A 22748-nucleotide genomic window follows, 5' to 3' on the forward strand; every position below is an offset into this window, starting at 1 on the left:
TATTTCAGTGGGGAAGGAGATGAAATAAAGGAAGATGCACACCAAAAAGTAGTAATTGGTGTGAGGTTCCCTGCCATGCCCTGCACTGTTCAGCATTTGGGCTGTGGGGTGCTTGGGGCCAAGCCCTGTGTATTCTGAGCCCAGTGGAGGTTTGGCCAGTGTTTTTAATATGCTTTAATGCTCTCAGACCAGCCAGTTGCTTTAGCAGGGTCAGGGTGCCATATCCTCCCTACAGCTGCGGGCCCAGGTGTGCAGGGCAGTGCCACTCTCTGGCTGCCTGTTTGTGTCCTCATGGCAAATGTTCTGCTGTTAACAGAAACAGAGCCATTGCATGTGGGGCTGGATGGCATTAAATTAAAACTCACCACTCACAACGGGTTCCTGAAAATTCTGACCCCTTTGGATAATCCAGGGAGAGGCAGCAGCCTCCCATCAGGAATGTATGCATCCTTTACACACAGCAGCTGTGGCTATCACTAAAGAAATACCACCTTCAGGTTTTAAAGTCAATGTTGAAAACCATTCAGGATTTTCTAAGTAACATATAGTGAAAGATTTTTGTTGTTGTTGTTTTAACACTGTCGCCTTTTTTGGGCTTCATTCCTGGTCCCCAGGTAGTATTTAAATAAGTTAAGAAATCCCCATCAATTTTTGAAAACAACAAAAGAGTCAGCATACCTTCATGTTTATGACAGAATGAGTCCATAAGCTCATAAACTCATTTCGAGAGATTTATTTTTAAGTGTAGGGTCTGATGCATTAGGATTTCTGGGGGTAATAAACTGCAAAACTGGCAGTCACTGCTAACATTGAACAGATGGGGTTAAATTCTCCTGCATCCCACTTTGGAGGCTGTTTCTGATATGGGAAAATACATTCATTGTAAGTGTAAGAAAATCTGAGTTAAAGGAACAGTAATTCTTCTCATATGTTCTCACATTCAGCTGCAGCTACATAAGGATAGCTGTCATGTAGGGTAATTAAAAAAGAAAAGCTGGGTGGGTCTGTGGTGCTGATTAGATTCATGTTTGTTTTTATGCTTCTTTTAGAAAGGAATTTGGATTATTTGCTGTGTTGTTTTGTTCTTTTCTTTGTTCTTTTCATATGTGGCTGTTGTGATGTTGAGAATCTCGTTGCTTAGTGAGAAACAACAAATACTGAGGAGGGGAAGTGCTAACAAGTGACTTTCACTCAAATCAGTTAAATTTGGATTGTTTGCTTATTCATTTATTTCACATGAAGCAGATGCTTTTCCAGTAGAAGGGGAAAAGTCCTTATTGCAACTTGACTTTTGCAAACCTTTGAAGTGGAGTAACACTGAGCACAAGCCTTGGTTGAGGTTTGTCCTGCTGATGGGCTGGATCTGTGCTGCTCCCACCACCCTTTGTGCTCCCTCCCCTCCTGTGGGCACCCATGGCACTTCTCTGCTCTGTAGGTGAGCAGCTTGCCCTCACTAAATGAGGAGAAAAATAGCCAAATAAAGTGTAATTGCCACCAGAACCAGCCCAGGGATCAGAGCTGGGCTGTGCAGCCAGGAGGAGGAATGGGGTGACAGGGTGCACCATCAGCTGAGCTCTGAGAGGTGCTTCCTGCCCCAGCAACGACTTGCAGCCCCTGTCCACACCAAAAATGGTCCAGACATTGATGACAAAGATAGCTAAGTCAAGTTTAGATAGAGGACCCAAAAAGCCTACAGAAAAAAAAATCAACTTTTCGTAGAATTTGATCTTTCCCACTGTTATGTGTTTTCTGTTTGTAAAAGGGATGAGCATAAAAGTTTGTTCACAGAAAAGATTAGGAAAAAATAATAGTCTTAAATGAAAATGTGAAAAGATGCTCAGTTACCCTTCACTTCCCATCTCTCCTCAAATGCACTTCACAGATAATCCTCGTGTCTGCATTTTGCTATTAAAAATACAAAGAAAACCAACAAGGCTGCACAAAAGGATGTTCATCCTTCAGTTAATTCCTGACATTCATAGCAGATTTGAAATGTCTGTCTTTCAACAAAGCTGCAGTGTGTGTTAAACGTCCAGGCTGGGAAAAGAAACACCCTCATGTTTCACTGATGGATTAAGCACTGCAGAACTGGAGCTGCTGTTAATCACTATTGCTAACAGCTTCTGTCAAAGTGTTTGGCCTTATCTAAACTTTAAACTGACCTGGCTTTGGCAGCAGCAAAGTTGCAACATGGTCAGTACCTGTGCAGCCTTCTTTCTGTACAAAATAAAACCAACCAAACCCCAGATATATTTGTAGAAACACAGAGACTCATTACGTCTTTTCATATTCCATTTTGTGTTTTCCCTGTATGTGCATTCCCTCTGTTTGTGTGTTGGGGATGTTATTCCTTTAGCTGCCATTTGTTAATTTTTTTTCATTCAAACTGCTGACCATTCTCCATGATTCATTTTCAGTTCAATGCGAATTCTGGGGGATGGTATAAAGAAGCCTCCCATTCATAGGAGAAGGTACAAAGCCAACTAATGTGACTAACTGTTTTGTGTTTGAATGTCTACTAACTCCATCTTCTCATGTTAGTAAACCTGTAGTACCTCTGGAAGTGTTGGCATTGGAGCTGTGCATCCTGCCTGGCTGCTTTCTCTCTCCAGTCTGACCCAGGGCAGGTTTTGTGCCCCACAGAGCCCATGCTTGAGCTGTTTTCTCCAGGATATTATGTTAATAATGAAGAGAAATCTCAGATATTATTTTGTTGGCCGTTGCCATATTTAAGATTTGGAGTTGGTGAAGATAGTGGTTTACCTGGGAGCATGTGTGTGATTTGGATTTAAAGCATATCAGAGACTCCTGGCAAGACTTGCAGGAGGGGCAGCTGGGTCAGACATGGTCTCAGAGTTGGAGAGCACTCTGCAGGTCTGCAGCTGGTTGAATTAAATGGCTTTAATTTTGCTCTTTTGATGGTTTTTATAACCATCTTTCTAAAAAATAGAAAATAAGGTGTGTTTTTCTCTTTGCTTCCATGTGTTTTTCCTCTCTAAAAAACTTTCAGTTTCTCATCCATCCCACAGATACACAGTTCCACTCACGTTAGCTTTGCATTGACTGTTAGCATATAGAAGAGGATACTTAATTTTTGACACAGCAGGTGTGGGCTGTCCACACATAGACATTTTAGGCTTAAGAAAAAAGAGAAGTTGAACTTCTGTCCTTCAGTGGTTCAAGCTTGTCTCACTTCCCATAGCCTGCTACCTCCTCTCCTGTGCCAGGTTAATTTGGGATTTCGCTTCAGCTGAAATATGGATAGGGTGTTGTGTGTGTAAACAAGCTACCACATTCCCACTTGTGAAAAGAATGTTACCAAAAAAATCACTGTGCCTCACCATGCATCAGCATCAATGAGCCCCAGCAGCGCTGTACAGTTCAAAAAAACATTCTTAAAAAAGAATTTTTTTTAAAAAAGGCACAAGGAGGAACATGTTTTTTTATTTCTAGGAAGCCGCTTCATTTGCACCACTGCAGGAAGCAGTGCAGTGCTTGTCTTCTCAGCTCATGCAAATGATCCTATTTTTATCAGTATTCTCTTAAGTCTTCTCTGTAGGAGCTATGTTATTATTTAGAGTCAAAATATCTGAAACACTGAGCTTGCATGTAGAATAAAGAAAATGTCTAGAATACCTGGTCATATCTGAAATGTATGATAATCCTTTCATAAACACTTTCTCACTTTTTCTGGTCTCTAAACCATTTTGGAATCATCCTCTCTAACCCCACTTGCAGAGCAGGAGCCCGAAACTGATTCCAGCTGTTCATGCCCTCCCACAAGGCTGGTGTAGATAAACGCTCCTCCTCCTCCTCCCCAAGCTGTCTTCTGTGAAGGAGTTTTGCATGCTGTGCATTGATCTTTTTAGGATTTTAGGGTGTTGCCAACAGGCTGTGGGTGGCTCCCCCGCAGGACTGTGGTTCTGTGAGAGTGCTTTCCACAGCCTTTGCCAACAGATCCCCTTCCTTCCTTCCTTCTCTGAGATCTCAACACTTCCAGGCTTCCTCCTCCATATGCAGGGCTCCTCTTCTTCCCTCCCTCTACTTTTCTACTTCCCTCCCCTGCAGTTTTAGCATTTGGGATCATCTCCATAACATGGCTGTGGTCAGGAATAGAAGCATCTTTTATAGTGTAAACATTGCATGATTAATGTGGAGAATCTTCTTTCCTTCGATTGAAGAGGGACCGCACTAAAATGAGTGGCTTTGAAAAGCAAGGTGACATCAGGATATCTCAAAGGGTCCCCCAAGCTCAGTGCTCTTGTGGCCACAAGCAGATGGCCTGGGGAATCATGTGTGACACCTTCCTTGGGATGCTTTCTCTGCTCCCCCTGAGCAGGTCTGAGTGACCCTCTGGGAGGCTGAACCCAGGCCTGAGTGCAGGTTGTGTGTGATGGAAGTGGATTTCCTGTGGCCTGGACTTGGTTCCTCTATGATTTCACACAAGTATTTTAGTCCCTGCCATCCCCCACCAATACTTAAACATCTGCCATTGTGGTTGAAGTGGGTGAGGATGATGAAGTACTTGGAAATACTGGCATGTTATGGGAAGGAATGTTTTCATGAAGAATGTTTATAGTATTGTGCTGAGAGCTCCAGGTGGAGCACACCTTTTGGGTGTGTCCTCGCCCGGTTAATATCCTTTATAAACCAGGCAGCAATTATCTGAACTCTGCCATTGAACGCCCAACCAGAATGTTTCCAATTGTCAAACCCTTCCAGAACGTTTCCAGTGTTGCAGTGTGTGTGGAAACAACATGAGATGGCATGACATGATGCATTCAGTGGGTTTAAATCTTCATCTGTGCCCTCAGAGGCTTCTGGCACTCACAGTTCCTTGTTCAGGAAGGCTTAAATTTGTTCTGCCCTTTTCACAGGCTCCTGTCATGGAGCAAAGCATGTTCTGGCTCCTTGCATGGATCTCAGACCAGGACCTGGGAGCAGGACTTGTGCTTATGCAAAATTCCCTTCAGACAATGAATGCGTCCTGAACAGCTTTTTCAGGAATTAGGGATCATATGAATGTCATAGCTGATTAGAAGATGGATTTCTCTGTTTCTGCAAAACCTGCAATTGGGCCATGAGTTAACAGAGAAAAAATAACAAAAGCAGTCTCAAATAACAACCAAAATATTTGCATTCTGCATTTGCATTTCTTATGTCTTTCATGATGCAACTTTGGGACTATTTTGGGAAATGGGAGCTGAAAGGTTTTTTAGTTAGTACCACTCTTCATTTAATCCCAAGTCAATGGTAAGATTAGCTTGTTTTTTTCTTCCAGCCTCTTTCACTGACTGGAAAGACTGTGCAGCATTTATGAATGTGTCTTTCTCCTTATTTTTCCAAGCCTAGCCTGAGGTTATTAATATTTCTATGGAGGGGAGTTACACTATGAAATATCTGTAAGGGATTCTTTTTCTGATTTGAGAATGAGAGTTCCCAGGAAAATACTAATAATTACTAACACAATGGCTGTGTGTGATCACTTGCAAATTGGCTTTGGTATGTTTTAGCCTTGTTTTTCCCAAAAACCTCCCTCCCCACAAGCAGTACTTTTCCCAGTACATTGTCTACTCACTGATGGGGTCAGTTTGGGGAAGCGTGAGCTGTCCTGCTCCCTGTTCAGTGGTAACCTCGGGCATTTGGGGCACTGTGGTGTGTTTGTTCAACCAGACGTGTGCTACTGCATCATTTCTGAGTTTGTTGGGTTTTTTTTTTCTAAGGTATGTGAGAGTGAGAGTCTTTTAGCATTCCCCATGTTCCATAACAACCCGATAATCACTGCCCTTTTCCTTTCTTTGCCTCTTTTGCTGTTCCTAGTTTGAGCTGGTGTCCCTCAGGCGTACAGTACATTGCCATGGGTCCTGACTTTACTTGTAGAAGGTATGGTATGAATAAATGTGCAGCAGCACAGGAGCTCTGCAAACACCCTGTCGTCAGCTTCTCGTGCATTCTCCACTGCTGCTCTGGCTGAAGCGTGCACGTGTTTGTTTGCTTGGTCTGCTTTTTCAGCAATTACTCTTGGGAGTGGAGCCTCAGGGCTGGGCTGCAGGTGGAGGTGGTGGCTGCTTTCCACTGGCCTCTGGCAGTAAAGAAGCTGCACTCTTGGGTTGAGCTGCTCTGTTCCGTGATGACTTCGAGCCGTGTTTTTTTCTGCAGCAGTGATCAGAATGATAATTGTGACAGCAGCAAAGAATCAAAGCAAGATTAAATATGATTCAGCTCTTCTCTGTACCAGATCAGTCTCATAAAGGATTTAAGTTCACACAGACTTGCTCTCTGTAAATTGAAAGACCTAGGCTTTTCTTCAAGGAGACTAATTGTGTAAAACCTTCCCTGAAAAAAACCAATCTGATCACCACAGATGAAAATTTCCCAGACTCTTAAAGTTTGCATCTTCTGTAGAAAGTCCCAGCACTGGGAGATTGGTGTTTGCAGGTCACTTCTTTACCCAATATTGTTTGGAAGCCAGTCCCCCTGATTTTATGGCTTTATAGCTTTTCTCTAGCAGTTTTTGCTGGTTGTGAGTAGAGCTACTAAAACTCTTTTCTCTGAAGAGTGGATATTGAAAAGGAAACCTGCCCTTCATGGACAGTTAATTATGTTTGGTGTATGTATATGCCAATCAGCAAATTATAGACCAGTATCACTGATAACCATTTTATGGGCTAATATTTGCAGGTTTTAGCTAGCTTTGTCACAAGTACATGATTATTTTTTTTTCTCTGCTGTGTAGCATCGTTGTTGCCACCTTGGAATGTAAAGAAGATATATTCTTCCATCCTAAATAATCAGTAGAAATGGGACTGATTTCTACCTACAGGTGTTTGAGAATAAATTTTTAAATGCCTGCTGTTGATACATATTGATGAGTCACAATCTTCCTAAAGCAGATTAAATTATAAATGCTTCAACCAGTCTTTATTTTCTCATTAATTACCATGAAAAAAAAGGTTTTTTAAATTACTAAATCTTCTTATTCATGGTTTATTGCAGTTTTTGCTTTCAAGATGCATATTTATGAGCCGTGTAATGCTTCTAAGGGACTGCAGAACATTAATCATTGCTATGCAAGTCTACCTGAATTTAAAGCTCCTTTGGTTGTTTAAATCATCTGTACAGCCTGTAGTATGTTTTCTTTTTCATGTGTTTCATGTCAGCTTGCTCACCACAGACATCATGATTAGCCTCAGGTTGGGATATAAATCCAGGGTAGGGCTGGCACTTAGTGAGTATCAAATCAAACATTGGCCATGGCTCTGTGCTCCTGTCCTGGGAGGGGAATCTGCAAAGCTTCACCCAGTGAACCCACACTGGCATTTCAGTGGTTTGTTGATGCTTGGGCACGAGGAACAAGAAGATCAGAAGCAGAATATTAGAGCAAGATTTATCAGATCAAATAGGTCCATGTGAGACAGGATGTGTTTTGTATAGGTGAGAGAGTGTCACTTGTCTATCAGCACCTGTCTCTACAGAGTTTGGCCAGATGTTTTATTTCTAACAGTTCTGCAAGCAAAAGTTTAGTAATTTATTTAGCTTTGAGTTATTGCCCAGCTCTGCTGGGCAAGACCTAGCTCCCTCAGTAGATGATAGAATAAAATTGATTGGGTGATGGAAACAACATTTATTGAATTTAAAAACAAAACCACAGCATGGGTAAAAGAGAAACCACCTTTGGCAGCATAAATGACATTATTAGTGCCAAAACTGTGCAGTGTCAGGATTTAAAATAGATTCAGAGGATGTGGGTGCAGAGTGGAGAGCTACAGCAGCTGGGAGGGGTATTGGTCCAGGACAGGCAGCACCTGGTAGTTTGATTTGGGTGGCTTTATTCCAAGGGAGAGCCTTATAAAAAGCTATCAAAGAGAATATATGGAAATGCCAAAATCTTTAGAAGGGGTGTTTCTGGATTTTCCTGTGCACCACTCAAAAATAGTAAAAAAACAGTAGGAAAGGCGATTGACCAGGAGTTTCAATGGTTGTTCAAGCAATGAACAACAAACCTTTATGTCTCATTAGCAGCACAAAGATGTTGCTGTTTGCTCTAAAGAAAAAAAGAACCTGCTGAGGAATAACACCTGCCTTTGCCTACACACTTCAGTGCCTGCTCTGTGTTTTGTGTTTGCAGGTGCTCTGTGCTGAAAGACCTGGTCCCTGAGACTTTGGCAGCACCTGACCTCTGTGCTTTCTCTTTAGTTACAGCCTAGAAGGCCTTGCTGGAGACTCTGGTGACAACAAGAAGCCCTCTACAAACCTGGAGGCTTCTTCTCTGAGCTCCAAAGACCTCAGGAGGAGTCCACTTGCCAGCAATCAGTCCCTGGTCCTGCTCACCGAGGAGCTCGAGCAAGGAGAAATCAGAGACTACAACCACCAGGTAAAGCTGACCAACTATTGTTGGGAAAGGCTACATCAACATTTTTGAAGTCATTTTCCCAAGTGATAGTCTCACAAAGGCTTCCACCTTATATGTACATATACATAATATTAAAAATCTTCCATCTTTAACGTGGAGGAATCTCCATCTATTTTAAATTTTCTACTTTGTCTTTGGGGCAGCGCAACTCTTGTGTCTTCTCTTGCTTAGAGGAATGGCATTTTTGGGGAACAAACTGCTAAGAATCAGGTGAATTTTTTGTCTTATTGAACCACAGCCTAGTTCTGCTGAGGAATTGGAGTCACAACAGTAATTTCCATGGCCATCAGAGAGTTTTAACAATATCTGCTTTTTAGTGTCTTGCAAGAAAATCAAGCACGCATAGTCTCTGTGTTGCACAATTAGTTGTCTGACACTTAAAAGGCAGAACAAAATGTTGCATTTCACCTGTGCACTGTTTCACTGTTTCAAAGTGAGAGTTGCAATAAACATGAGCCCTGAACTGAGCTCTGAAGCTGGGATGGTTCTGTCATTCCTGACATACTCAGTGTGGTTCTGTCCTGTTCTGCAGGTGCATCAGGCATCACAGCCACAAGGATTTAACTTCTGCACTTCTGCTGCTTCATCTCCACTGACCAAATCCATGTCTCTAATGTCGATTAGCAAACCAGTGCTTGACAGTGAGTAATCCAGTTTTCCCTTATCCACTCTGTCATCTGTATAATTGGGTATATCTTGCTTCCTTCCCAAGGCAAAATGTGCTACTGCCCGCTCCTGCTTCCTTTATTACATGAAGTACATGTTTCACTGCTGCATGGAATTGTGGGTGGAAAGGCAGAACTCATTCAGTTTAGTTTTGTTCTTCCCAGTGTATCCCTGCTGTTTTCTTCCTGTTAGATTTCCTTTGTGTGGGATGCTTTTTTCTTTCTAAATTAGACTACTGGTATGAAAACTATGATTTATTGAGTTTGCTAACTGAAAAAAAAAAAAAAGTATCTAATTTTGCATCCTTTCACCTTTCAGAGTTTCTTCCTTTGATGTCAGGTAAATTCCACTTGAGATCTTTCTTCCCTGCATCTAGATTTTTTTTAAAGCTGATATATGGGAACTTGAGAATCTATGTCTTGATCTCCTTGGAGGAATTTGTTGCTATTCATTCTGAGTTAAATATTTTGGAGCAGTTGGGTGTAATTTATTGAATCTTATTCCTGGAGAAAATAATAAAAGATGATTCTATAAAATTTTCCAGTTTAGCTTAATTGAAGCGATAACAAGCACTTAATTTTGCAACTTAGCTGAATTGATTCTTTCAGCTGAAAAAGTCATTCAGAAGGCTGCAGCTGGATGTGCTTTGGATGTATTACACGTTTTCATTTTATTAATTGCCAGCCAGAAACCCTATTGACATTTTAGCTCGTGTCAATTAGTGATGGTGTCTGATCTTTCCTCTTTATTAACGTGATTCTCCCTTGCAAAGGACAACAAGGTGCTTTAGGAAAAGTGTTTTATTGATGGAGGAGGCTCGCTGGAGGAAGCTCAAAGGGATTGTGCTTTGTAGGAAATGGTTTTTAATTCTTCAGCATGATAATTCCATTATTAATAAGGATGTGGCCTGACAGATGTGTCCCCCAGCAGCAGTAGCCAAAATGGGGCAGCTCTGTCCTGTGAAGAGACCAGATCCTTCCCTGTGTGGTGGCACTGCCTCTTCCCTCCTTGGGCTGAAGGTCTTTATTGTTGTTTTTTGAGGCAACCAATTTCTTGGCATTGCACCCAGCCTCTAACCATACACCAAAAAACTTGGCTGGCTCCCCAGAAATGAGCTGTTGGTGGCTGAGGGAGCCTGGATGGCCAAGGCTGTTAAAATGTCCTGTGACCTGGTGTTAAAAATGCCATGGAGGCTTGATTATCCCATCTCCTTCTAGAGCCAGCCTGGCCACCCTGGTCCCTGGAGAGAGAAGGAAAAGAGAACATGTAGTAACCTCTCCAGAGGGGCTGTGGGCAAAGTAACAGGGTTAGTCTTCTGATTTGAGGCAGATGTCTGTGGCTTTGGGACACTGAATGAAAACATGACTAACATTCCTCTGAGCTTTATTTGCTCAGTCATTAATTTGTGACATTTTTATAGGAAGGTGGTTTTTGAAAATCAGAGCACTTGAGGGGTTGATGCAAGCATCCAAAAAGAATAACTTGGAAAATTTAGCTCATGGATTTTTTTTCCCAATCCTGACACCTTCCTGACTACAGAAACTTGAGTAAATCATCCAGAAGAGTTGTGACTGCCCCATCCCTGGAAGTGTTCAAGGCCAAGTTGGATAAGGCTTGATACCTGCTCTAGAAGAAGGTGTCCCTGCCCATGGCAGAGGGCTGGAACTGGATGAGTTTTAAGGTCCCTTCCAACCCAAACCATTCTGTTATTCTGCTTTTATTATACAGCTTTGAAAGAGGAACAATGATGTTTGAATTGTGACTGTAGGACAGTTCGGTGCCTCTTACAAGGAGGTCTTGGTGTATAAACTCCCTTGTGTCACCTGGGTTTGATGTTCATGTTTTTCCAGCAGGACCCTTAAGAGTTTTGCAAGAATTATATGGAAGTGAATTCTAGGACAAATTCAGTTCTTTGTTCCACTTGCATAATTTTGTGGTAGGTGTTAAAAAAAAAAAAGACCCTGTGATCCCTCCAAATGTGTCTGAATGGGAAGAAAGCAACATGCTGTGCTCAAGAACTTCAAAAACTAAATCCAGATTAATAAACATATGGAGGGTTTTCTATTATTTTACTGTTTATTGTCATATGTGCTGAGGCAGGAGCAATTTCCAGGACCAAGTTCCTAGCCCACACTGTGTCTGATGTGTCAGATGTTCCAAGAGCTGATGTGGCCATTCACAATGTTAATCCTTCAGCATTTTATAGAGGGAGGTCACAAGAGCTGTTGGCTGGAGTGCTCGGAAGAATGCTTTTGGGGTTGGAATAGCAAATTTCCAGTGTGGAGCACTGTTATAAAGCCAGGAATTGCTATAAATAAAACCACTGAAATGGAAGTTGGACTGTGCTGGCAAAGGTGGTTCAATTTACAGTAAAGTATTATTGTTCATCTTGACTTTTAGTCTAAATAGACAGTAGACTACAGAAGAAAAAGTTGTATTGCCTAATTGTGTTCTTCAGGTCTGGAACACTAGAACAACTCCTTCAAAAGGCAGTCTAAACAAAACTAATGCATGGGTTTTCCCAAGAATTCTTCCATTTAAATGCCTTTACTGTGCACATTTTAGTCAAATTGCCTGTAGACAGTTGGCATTTGTGACTAATGGCTGGAGGAAGTGTTATGGGGCATTTGTTCTGCATTGCTTTTGTAGCATTGGCTATTCCTTGGACAGTATTTTTATATTCTGAATTCAGTTTTGATGTATGACACCAGCCATGCAAAAAACCCTCCTTGTACTGGCTGAAAGGCCATGTTTTATTCAAAGAGAGAAATAATTGCTTTGTCTTTCTCTTGGAAGATTAGCACTGATGAAGTCTTTAGCCTGTTTTCCCTGTTCTACAAGTGAATTGATGTGTCCATGGAATGACTTAAAAGCACCTGAATACCTGTGCTGGAGATGTTTAATATAGGTGCTTTAGTAGGACCCTCGGGTCAGGCCTGTCCCAGGGACAGGGGTTCCTCAGCCCTGTCCCAGTCACCTTTCCTGAGGACACACAGATGTACCATGTGAGCAGTGGGTGTCCAACAATCAGCTCACAGCCCAGAGGTTTCCGCCTGTGCTTGTATGAAGAGAAGGTTTGGGAAATAGGGCTTTGGGAATCCAGTTTCAGTGAAGAATGGCTAGCTGGCTGCTAATTTTCTTTTCATAGACCATGTACTTAGAAAGAATTGTTGGGAAGCTGCTGCTATGCAAGGGCTGCTCTTAAAAATAAATGATGGGATATCTGATATCCCATATTAGCAGACTAATTGCTGAGTTAGGCACTATGTTTGGTAGGCATCTTCCAAGCAAGGGCAGAAGAAGATGTAGTGGGGCTTTTCTCATGTTTAGGCTGTTTCTTTAAGTACTCCTAAATTTTAAAATAAAGCAGAAGAGATGCTTGTTTTTTCTGTTTTGTTGTGGAAGAAGAGAAGGGAAGTTTAAGTGTCTCCTTTTTACTTTTGGAAATTTTGAAGGGCATAACATTATCAACATTGTTGATTTTTTTTAGACATAGAAGTGGCAAGGACCTCTCCAGGCAGATAAAGTCACCACTTCAGAGAAATTGTCCTTGCTAATATTTGGTAGCTTTGCTGTATCATTTAACTGCAGAAAGCATCTTCAAACAGGTATCTTGAGTTGTTCTCGTTTGACTCCGTGACAGTTCTTTCACTGAAGCTGATCTGATGCCCTTTGTCCACAGATCCATTTTGTTGTTGGTATTCTGTTTGGAAAGATAACTGCCTATAGTTCTTCACTAAGAGGTCCTAAAAAAAATGTCAGCAAAAATAGGGAGAGACTGGAGCCTCGAGCTGTGCATGCAGTGAGACCTGTGCCCTCTGAAACCTGCACCCTCTGGAATTTGCACATTCTCAGTTCTTTGTTTCTTGTGCCTTTCTGGAGCCAGCTGCTTTGCAGACTTTTCCTTTGCTTTGCTTTTAGTTTGCTTTGGCTGCTTTCCTCTCCTTTTTATTATTAAATGCATTTTCAAGCATGCTCTAATGTCTGCTGTTAACCCACTTCTCAGCCCAGGGCCGGACTCGACCATCGAGACGAATCTCCTTCTCCTTCAGCATCTCTCCACTCATTCCTAAGTCTAAAACTCTCTTTTCTATTGGCTCTTCTTCCAGTGATGAGGAGGAGGAGTTGGATAGTAAGTAATCATTTTCTGTGCAATGCAGCCATAATGGGTGGAAGCACAGGGAAATCTGGTTTTCTGCTTCAGACACTGGAATTTCACCTTGCAAACATTGAAATCCCCTTTCCATTGCATGATGTCTAACAGCATTATCTTAGTCCTGGATCTGAATACTAACTAATGGCAGAATTAAAAGGATTATTAGCCAAAGAATCTTCTACATCAGCACCATCACATCTTATCTGGTTAGTTTTAGTCTGTATCCATGTGGCAGATATCATCACCTGCCACTCTGAGCAGCAAAATGATCTTTACCTTTTTACTAAAATCAAAATATTTGCCTTGAGCTTGTTGCAGGGCATGGAGTTAGCAGAAGAGGTACATCCTTGCCCTCCACAGGTGACAGTGAGTGCATTGCTCAGTGAAAGAGAAGTAGAGGACAGAAGCCCTGATTATTAAATTCTGAAAATTCTTCACAGCAACTTCACAGTTCCCTGACTATACAAAAAGCATAAATTGCAGTCAAAGACCTTAAATCCTCAAGGTGTTCATATCTAGGTCCTGATATTGTTATCAAATTAGTTCAGTGGTAAACAGGTGAGGGTTCTCTGGCAGCTTTTTTTTCTCCTGCAAACTCCATTGCTAAAAGCAGCCCAACTAAGGCAGAAGATTGAATTAAAGTAATTTAGACTCCTCTTGTTTTTTTTAAAAACCAAAGATTATTCAAAATGCTTCCTATTTCTTAAGCATGTTTTATTAGACTGTTGAAATAAACCAGACACATTCCTTGTGTCCTTACTGGGATGGGGGAAATTGCTTCCCAGTCCAATAGATTTTGATTGCTTCCTGGATTTATAACAATCTCCATACCATCCACGTTGTACATATCTAAATTCTCCTCCTTTCCATTCCTGGTCTTCACTGTAGGTTTGTCCTTTTCTTCAGCAAAGTCCTGTGCCCAGGTGTGATATTACCACTTCCATATTTAAGCTCCTTTCTTATTTCTCTGTCCTTTTCTTCTGCTTTTAACAAAACTCACAATTCATGGTCCTCACAAAGTGAACTGCAAAGACACAGCTCTGCATTCATGTGGTGCCCCACAGTAAAAAATATCTTTAGGTAAACTTTCTGGTGGAGTTTGTTTGTTTGGTGAGTTTTGTTTTTTAAGCATTTGGGTTATTTTTTTTTTCTTTTAAGCATCCAATACTTTATATTCATGGTAGGGTATGACAGTTTTAGAGGATGTTTGTAGTAGCCAGTATTTTTCTTCTCTCCTTCAACACTGCTCCTGTTAACAATGGTCATTTAAGATAATGTCAGATATTGTCTGAAACAATGGTGTTGTTTTCTTTACATATTTGAGGATACTGTGGTGACTTTATAAAGGTTGATTTAGCCACAGCTCTTTCTGAGACTGCTTTGGCAATGGGCATTTCTCATGGAGTAATCTCAGACCAGTTTGTTTTTTTCACATCTTTAGGGTTCATTTCTCATACCACTTTCAACCTTTCCATTCTTGCTTTTCCTTTAGAAAATGGAGAATTAGTTGAAGTTTGTCTCGTGATATATTTAAGGCATGGATTTCAGATGGCTGGACAATTACTATGAAGCCTTTGGATTTCTTGAGCCACAAAAGTTTAATTATTGACAGCATTAAGGCATTGCAAGCTGGTTTCAACATCCTAGTCCAGTCACTGCTTTCTGCAGAATGGATCTTGATTAATTATTTCAGGTCCAGCTACAATTTGAATTAATTTTTGTGGGTGGTGCTTAAAAGGTGTTCAGATAAATACAGCAAATTTTGGCTGCTAGCCCAGGTTCATTGGGCATAGACAGGAGTTCTGGCTTTTGAAACAAAAACTTAGTTTTTTTGTGGGTTCTGAAATTCAGATTTTAGTTTTATTTCTGGTCATGACACGGAACAAAAACATTATGAAAATAAGCTTTCCTTCCGCTGTTCTACTTCAGAAACAAATCAGAAGGTGAGGAGATGTGTCTTTTTCTATGCTTATCTTCCTGGGGTTTACAGCTTGCAGCAGTGTTGATCGTGTGATGTTATATTGTAATCTAAAATATGAAATCATAAAACAGACCTTAATTCTTCACTGGATCCTACCAGCACCGAGAATATCCCATTTTTAAGATGAAACAACTATTGAAGTAAAAGATAAATGATACATAACTGTAGTTCTCATGCATTGTATTTTCTCAAGGTAGTGAAAAGCAGTCACAGATATCAAATTATTGCAGCTCTTCGTTCAGTGTTTGTTCACATTTCTGATGTTAACTGCAAAGAAACAAAAAGGTTTGGGAAATACTTAAATCCAGTCAAACTGATGAATCTTCTAGGAAAAAAAAGGAAAGAGTAAGGAGGTCTAACCCAGATTAAAAGCAAGCTAGAAGTGAAATGAGAACCAGAGTTACTGGAGCTTTAACCAAGGATTTGGGAGCCTGTAAATTACTTATGTGATCCTAGTAGGCACTTAGGTTTTATATTATAGTTTTATATTATAAAAATATAATATCACTATTGGAAGTTGAATAGTAGACTTCATTTTATACATATTACAGTTTTACTAACTTTGGTGTATTTGGGATAAATCATTGATGAGGTGAAAGATTTTTCAAGGGAAATATTAACAGAGCTCTCCAAGCAGGGTTTAGGTAACAGGGTATGCCTGTATTTTAGTTTTTCTCAATATGAAGAAATTATATTTCTGTCTCAGACTCTGTTGGCAGTTGAATCAGTGGTTAGAAAATCCGTATTTAAAGCCTAGTATTGCATGCACAGTTTTTCCTAATGCTCTTACTGCATTTGGATAAAAGGCCATCTTGGCTGCTAATGGAAAGTAGCTCTTCTGCATTCACCCTTAGCATTAAGAGAATTTGAGCCAAAATACTGTTTTTCTTGCAGTATGTATGCAGAAGCATAGTAAGGTGACAGTCATGCTTCTTCTTGAACTTCAGATAGGGCTGCAAACAGTGCTTGTATGGTATTTTTGAGTCCTAGCAAGCCCAGTTATTTCAGAGAGAGCCCTCTGTCCTGGATCATTTCATCCTGGTTTTTCAGTGTTCTTCAGTGGTTCTGGTAAATGGTGTCAGCTCCCAGATGTGCTCCAAATGCATTGTGCAAGCAGGTTTCTTGGGTAGAGAGAGAGTTGGTGCCTCTGGCAGGGCTTCAGCTTCGTGTTGAAATTCAGCCTTTCCTCAAGCAGTGTTTCGTGACGAAGCCCCAGGCTGGTAACGTTTCGTGGAAAACAGAATAAGGCTTCCCTTGTTTCCCTTACTCTTTATGAAGTGCCTCAGGATTTTGATGGGAAAATGAACTGCAGTTTTATCAAGGAGAAAAGTTTCATACATGAAACCCGGATGTGCTGTACAATAGATCCTTTCTAGTGGAGTATAAATAAAAGCATTGTGTCAGAATGATTCTCATTTATACCTATTGTCATTGAATTGGCAGTTTTGTTTCAGCCACCCTGATTTACCAGCAAGTTTAACAGTTGCATGGTCTTTACTTAATAGCTGAAGAGTGATAAAAATACTAAACAGGCTTTCACCTCAGCCTCTAATTTGAGAGCAGCTAAGGATACAGGGAACAAGCTTTATCCTGAGCACGTGAAACCTGTTCTAAACACCCACTTCCAGAAAACATTTCCCTTTCCTCTTGAACCATCCCAATATGCAAACCATGTTTTTGGAATCAGTGGGCTAAGGTTGCAGTCTAACCTGTCCCCCCCTCCCCTCCCATCTTTTGCAGGTACGCAGTCGTTGGGCGGCTCCATGGGCTCCTCAGTGCAGAGGTACAGTATTGCAGTATATACAGTGCAGTATTACAGTATTTACAGTGCAGCATTGCAGTATGTACAGTGCAGCATTGCAGTATATACAGTGCAGCATTGCAGTATGTACAGTGCAGCATTGCAGTATATACAGTGCAGCATTGCAGTATGTACAGTGCAGCATTGCAGTATATACAGTGCAGCATTGCAGTATGTACAGTGCAGCATTGCAGTATATACAGTGCAGCATTGCAGTATGTACAGTGCAGCATTGCAGTATATACAGTGCAGCATTGCAGTATGTACAGTGCAGCATTGCAGTATATACAGTGCAGCATTGCAGTATGTACAGTGCAGCATTGCAGTATATACAGTGCAGCATTGCAGTATGTACAGTGCAGCATTGCAGTATATACAGTGCAGCATTGCAGTATGTACAGTGCAGCATTGCAGTATATACAGTGCAGCATTGCAGTATGTACAGTGCAGCATTGCAGTATATACAGTGCAGCATTGCAGTATGTACAGTACAGCATTGCAGTATATACAGTACAGTATTGCAATATATACAGTGCAGTATTGCAGTATCCTGGAGACACCCTGCCTCTGCGGGGGCCACTCCTGCACTGGGCTCTGCCCTGGGCACCCCAAAGCCTTCCTGGTACCAGGGCACTTCAGCTGAAAGCAGAAGTTGTGAAAATCAGTCTCTAGAGGCTGAAAAATGTGTTAGATCACAGACTATGAAAGTCTAAGTCTCATCTCTTTACAAAGCTGCTTATTCATAGCTAATAACATCAGATTATGCATTAAAAATTTGTTGGTTGTGCATTATTGCAGGGTATTGGTTTACCCTGAGTTTATGTTACACTAAAATAGTTCTTTCTGCCCGTGGCTAATTCTCTCTGTCTCTCTATAACAAAGGCCAAAATGATCTTGTTTTTGTATGTTCCTTTCCATTCTTGCAAGTTGCACAAAGGAGATAATCTTGGTGGTGGCTTTCAAGGTGCTTTCCTGGAGGAAGGATGTTTGTGGCACTGGGTGTCTGGTCTCTGTGCCACTGACAGCTTGGCTTTATTTTGTGACTGGGAGGCTCTTCACCTCTATTCTCTGCTGTCTTCTCCTCCTTGACTTAATTAGTATTTGTGTTCTGCTTTTGGTTTGTGTTGTACTTAATATTGACAGACTATGTCCTTTAATGCAATAATATTTTCCTTATTCTTCTATCAGAGCTGAATAAGTCATAAGCTTGTGCATGCAAAGGCTGGCAAAAATTATCTGCAATCCTAAAAATTCCTAAATTAATATACATAACCATTGTGGTTTATTACTTAATATTGGTATTCTCATTTCTCAGGGGAGGCTTTGCAGACAATGTGGTTTCTGTTAAAGACATTCACTGCCTTTTCAGAGTTCATTAGATGCCTTTCTCTGGAAGGAAATGGTTCTTTACAGCATTAATGATTCCTGGTTATTTGACAAGGGAGCAGCAGAGGGTGCTATGGCATGGCCTGCTTCAAAACAGATATGAGGAATCCTTGAAATTTATCTCAAAATGAGTGGATTGGCATTTTGTCTTTACTTTTCCTTCTCTGGTAAAGCACCATGAAGCACCTAGACTGTATTGGCTAATAAATGCATTTGTCCTTTAAAAATAATCTCTCCATAGATGCTTTGGGAAGGACAAAAAAAAAACCAAAACCACTTTTATCTTTTTTTTATTTTAGCATATCTGAAGAGAGCAGCAGTGTCTCTGCTGGTAAAGGTGTAACAAAAGTCAGCCGCACCTTCAGCTACCTCAGGAATAAAATGTCCAGCAGCAAGAAGAGCAAAGTAAGTGCTTCTTGTGATTTGTGGAATGCCCATAGGCAGCACAGAGGAGTTCTGTGTTTAAGTCTTTGCCTGAATTTCTTTTTTTTTACTTTCTTCCTTCCTTCCTTCCTTTTTGTGTTTTTAAAGGGCAGGAGTGTCTGTGGGGTGATAGGAACTGGCTCCATGAGAAATCTTAGCACCCCAAAACTGAGCCCAAGGACAACTCTGTGAGGCTCAGTGAGGCCAAGTGCTGGGTCCTAGGTCTGGGTTACAGTGACAACGCTGGGTCAACAGTTGGACTGGATGATCTTAAAGGTTTCTTCCAGCCTTTATGAGTCTGTGTTTTCAGTCATTTCCCCAGAGAGAATAAATTTTGCCCTGGCACGTTTTAGGACTTTGTAGTGATTAATGAGTCTAATTTTTACAGAACCTGAGAACCTTTAATAAAACAAGGACAGGAGCTGTAAGAAGGGACTGGCTGCCGAAGGCTGTTTTGTCTTCTCATAATTTTTTAACTTTTGCCACAAAGTTCCTGTGCACTGCAGGAGAAGTTGCCCAAACAATGATTTTAGTGACAGCCAATATTTATATGTTTCCCTTTTTTCCATCCTTGAAACCCTGAAATTTAATTTGCTGAAAGTTAAGCCCTGCTCAACAGCTGAGTTTCCTGGGAACAGTATTGATTACAGAAATAATTACATTAATGGTAAATCATTCACACAGATGGGCTGTTGTTGCTTTAGATTGTCCCTTGAAGTTTAATATATATTTGGAGATTTTCTTGGCTTGGTTTGGATATTTTGCTTGAATCTCCCCTCAATTCATCTGTCTGACAGAAGCTCAGAGCACTTTACTGTCTCGTTAGGTGATGTGTGGTTAATGTGTTGGCAAATACTGTTGGAAGGTCCTTGAGAGGTGTGATGACACACAGATTCTTGTTATGGATCTGTCTTTCAAGATAGCCACAAGTGGCTCAGAGCTGCTTCTGGGCAGGTTTAGGACAGTGCTCTTCCCTGCTGCAAAGTGCAGTATTGAAAAAGTAAGTCTGTTTACATAGAAACCTCTGTGCAAACACCAGTAAGAAGTCCAGGAGCATTTTGCACAGACTGTGAGTGGGAATGGAAGCTCATTAATTAGTTCTTGCACTTAATGTGAGTAATCTCTAAAACAGGAACTGGAGAGAGAGGTAAGAGATCTGCTTGGGACAGAAGATATAACTGCAGTGCTTTTAGATACTTGCTTAGTGCAGTTTGATTTCACTAACTTCATGATTGTGTCTGAAAATGTTGATTAAGAGTTGCTCCAAAATGCCAGCCATGCACTACAAAAATTGCAGCTCATAGCAACTCTCATACTTTTACTAAATAAAAGCCAAAATATCATTCAAGTTACAATTTCTTGTCTGCTCATGGTGGAATGTTTGCATTATGTACATTTTTAAGGCTCCACCAGTACATTTAAATAATTTGACCAAAAAATTCGTTGGAACACTGATTTCTCAGAAGCATTATAAATGAGAAAAACCTGTAAGAGTTAAAAACAGAAGCAACAAAAGAAGCCTTGAAAGGAGAAGTTTGAAACAGGAAGTTGGTTTCTGGGCTGTCAGGAGGGAGGGAGGCTTCAATGTCTTTCCAGCTTGGTTTTACTTATCTCCTGACCTTCAGAGATGCAGTTCTCTCAGATGAAATTAAGTAAAATAAAGCACATCTGAGCCTTTTGGAAAATATAGAGAGTTACGTAAAAAAAAAAGATAAAAATAAAGGGGTGTTTAGAGCACTAACTGGAGGGGATACTGATAGAAGTTGGCATGAATTTACTCTTGCCTGGCATGTTATTTTGGATTATCAGTGAATCTCTTGCCTTTAGCAGAGTGCCCCGATTCACATTTGCAAAGTCTTAAACATGCTCTATCTTTGTCAGTTCAGGAAAAAACCCTCTTTTTTTCATTTTGGTCAAGACTTTCTGAGAAATTACAATTAGCATGAGTAATTTCTCTTTGTGGTTGCCTTGCACAGTAATAAGGTAGTGCTGTGCCAGCAGCAGCATTTCAGGGTGCATGGTAGGAGTTGCAAGTGTTTGAAAGGATTAGGAGACAGGGAATGTACGTGACCTGCAGAGCAGGAGGAGCTCAAACACGCAAAACCTCTCTGTCTGGGCAACTTCTGCAGCACTTTGTTTGCTGAAGTACTACATAGCAACACTGAGGTATGTGAAAATTCACTTTTTCTGTAGCCCAAACATCACAGTGTTTGATTTACTCCCCTCTACCTTTAAAAAAGGTGGTCTTATATTGACTTGTAAAACATTAATCACATCCTTTTCTGCCTGTATGGGTTTGGTTTTTAGTTTTGTATTTTTTTAGCAGTGGAGGCTATGGTAGGGCAAGATGAAAGCAAAACAGCTAAAATCATCTTTAAGGAAGTCAGCAATCGTCCTGCCCCTCCCCCTTTTTGCTCAACTCCTCCGTGCTGTGCCTCCTGTCCCCGGCCCTGCCGCAGCCTCCGGCATCGCCATGGGCTAGTGGGGAGCAGCTCCTGGTGGGGAGCAGCTCTCCTGCCCAGGGGAAGGATGTCCATAAAATGGAATAGATTCTCAGAAGTACCTCAGATAACCGTGAAGCTGGTGGGACTGAAGCACTGGGAGGTAAGAGCTGCGTGGTTCCTGGGGAGTGGGATCCTCCGTACCTGCCGCGGTGGCTGCTCTGGCTCATCACTTCAGCCACAAAGCTGGGCTCCATATCTCACTGGCAGCTCCAACAGCACAAATATAGTCTTGTTCCTACAGTCCTTCTTTAAATAAAGTTCCGGTAACTGCCGCAGGAAAAAAGAAAAAGCTGAAAAAAATCTCATTGTGAGACCTTGTCCTTAAGGGGAGTGGCTGGCACACAACTCCCTTGTGTGGAGTTTGCTGTTTCCTTTTTGAAAGTGGTGCACCGATTTCCTGTTTTTCCTGGGGCCGTTCATCTTTATATGAAATTAAAATTAGACTTCAGAATTGCTGGGTGAACTCCAGGTAGGTTTAAAGTATAGGATGCAAAATCTCCTTTCAGCATGAGAATCGCAAGATTTGGCTTGAGCTTAGAGTGATCTTTTCTCCTGGAGCTTCACAAGGCTTGGAAGTAGAGCAAAACTCCAGGCATCAGCTTGGTACCATCAGCCCAGACCTAAACTGCAGGGTTTTAGTTCCTGAATCCTCCCAGGCTGGATATGGTTAAAGGTGATCAGGTCAGTGGGTGGAAAATGGGGCTGTGGAGGTTCCTGTGGGGTGGTGTGAGCCAAGCTGATGGCTCAGAGGAGGCGGAGATGTGACGCAATGCAGACTTCTTTTCTGGCAGCTTTTCTGCTTCAGACAGGATTATTCCATATGGTAATACTCCTAGTTTTGCTTATTTGCAGAACAAAACAGCATTTGGGGCCAGTAAATAGACTTTCTGTTTGACACTTTGCAGGGAGAGACTCCGGCACTGGCATTTTGCCTGGGATGTGTTGGGAGAGGAGTCCTTAGGCTGAGTTCCTCATGGTGTGAGTGTGTCATCCAGGGCTCAACAGTTTCCCTGCAGTGGCTGCAGAGCTCCATCCCTCTTTAAGCCACTTCATGGCAGTTGCTCATGTGGGCAGCTCTGCAGCTCCCTGATATTCAGGCTGGGACAGTAACAAATAACAAAAGGCAAAGATAACAAAATAAATAACAAAATGCAAAGATAAGCTGACAGAAGCCTTTACCAGTTTCTGGTAAAGATTCTCCTTCAGATGCCAGGAAATCTGCAGCAACAGTCAAAAGTACAGACCTGGAGCTGAATCATAACATAAACATTTTGTAGGTTGGTACATAGAAAGACAAGGAGTTGTTGTAATTCAAATTCAGAGTTTTTCTGTGGAGTTTCCTTTAAAATTTGTTTGGAAGAATTCCAAATCCATGAAAGGCTGCAGGGAAAAATGTTTCAGATTTTCAGTATTTAGTA

General features: G+C 41.3%; 1 protein-coding gene across 1 annotated transcript in view; it reads left to right on the forward strand.

The window, feature by feature from the left end:
- Nucleotides 1-22748, forward strand: part of AKAP13 (A-kinase anchoring protein 13) — a 72379-nt gene that overhangs the window by 21122 nt on the left and 28509 nt on the right. The window contains exons 5-11 of the mRNA XM_031061129.1: nucleotides 2418-2471; nucleotides 5821-5963; nucleotides 7175-7193; nucleotides 8197-8374; nucleotides 8946-9054; nucleotides 16957-16999; nucleotides 18703-18808. Coding sequence (XP_030916989.1) covers nucleotides 2418-2471; nucleotides 5821-5963; nucleotides 7175-7193; nucleotides 8197-8374; nucleotides 8946-9054; nucleotides 16957-16999; nucleotides 18703-18808 — 652 coding nt within the window. The remainder of the gene's footprint in view (nucleotides 1-2417; nucleotides 2472-5820; nucleotides 5964-7174; nucleotides 7194-8196; nucleotides 8375-8945; nucleotides 9055-16956; nucleotides 17000-18702; nucleotides 18809-22748) is intronic.

The sequence above is a fragment of the Geospiza fortis genome, unplaced genomic scaffold (assembly GCF_000277835.1).
Source record: "Geospiza fortis unplaced genomic scaffold, GeoFor_1.0 scaffold330, whole genome shotgun sequence".
Taxonomy (NCBI): domain Eukaryota; kingdom Metazoa; phylum Chordata; class Aves; order Passeriformes; family Thraupidae; genus Geospiza; species Geospiza fortis.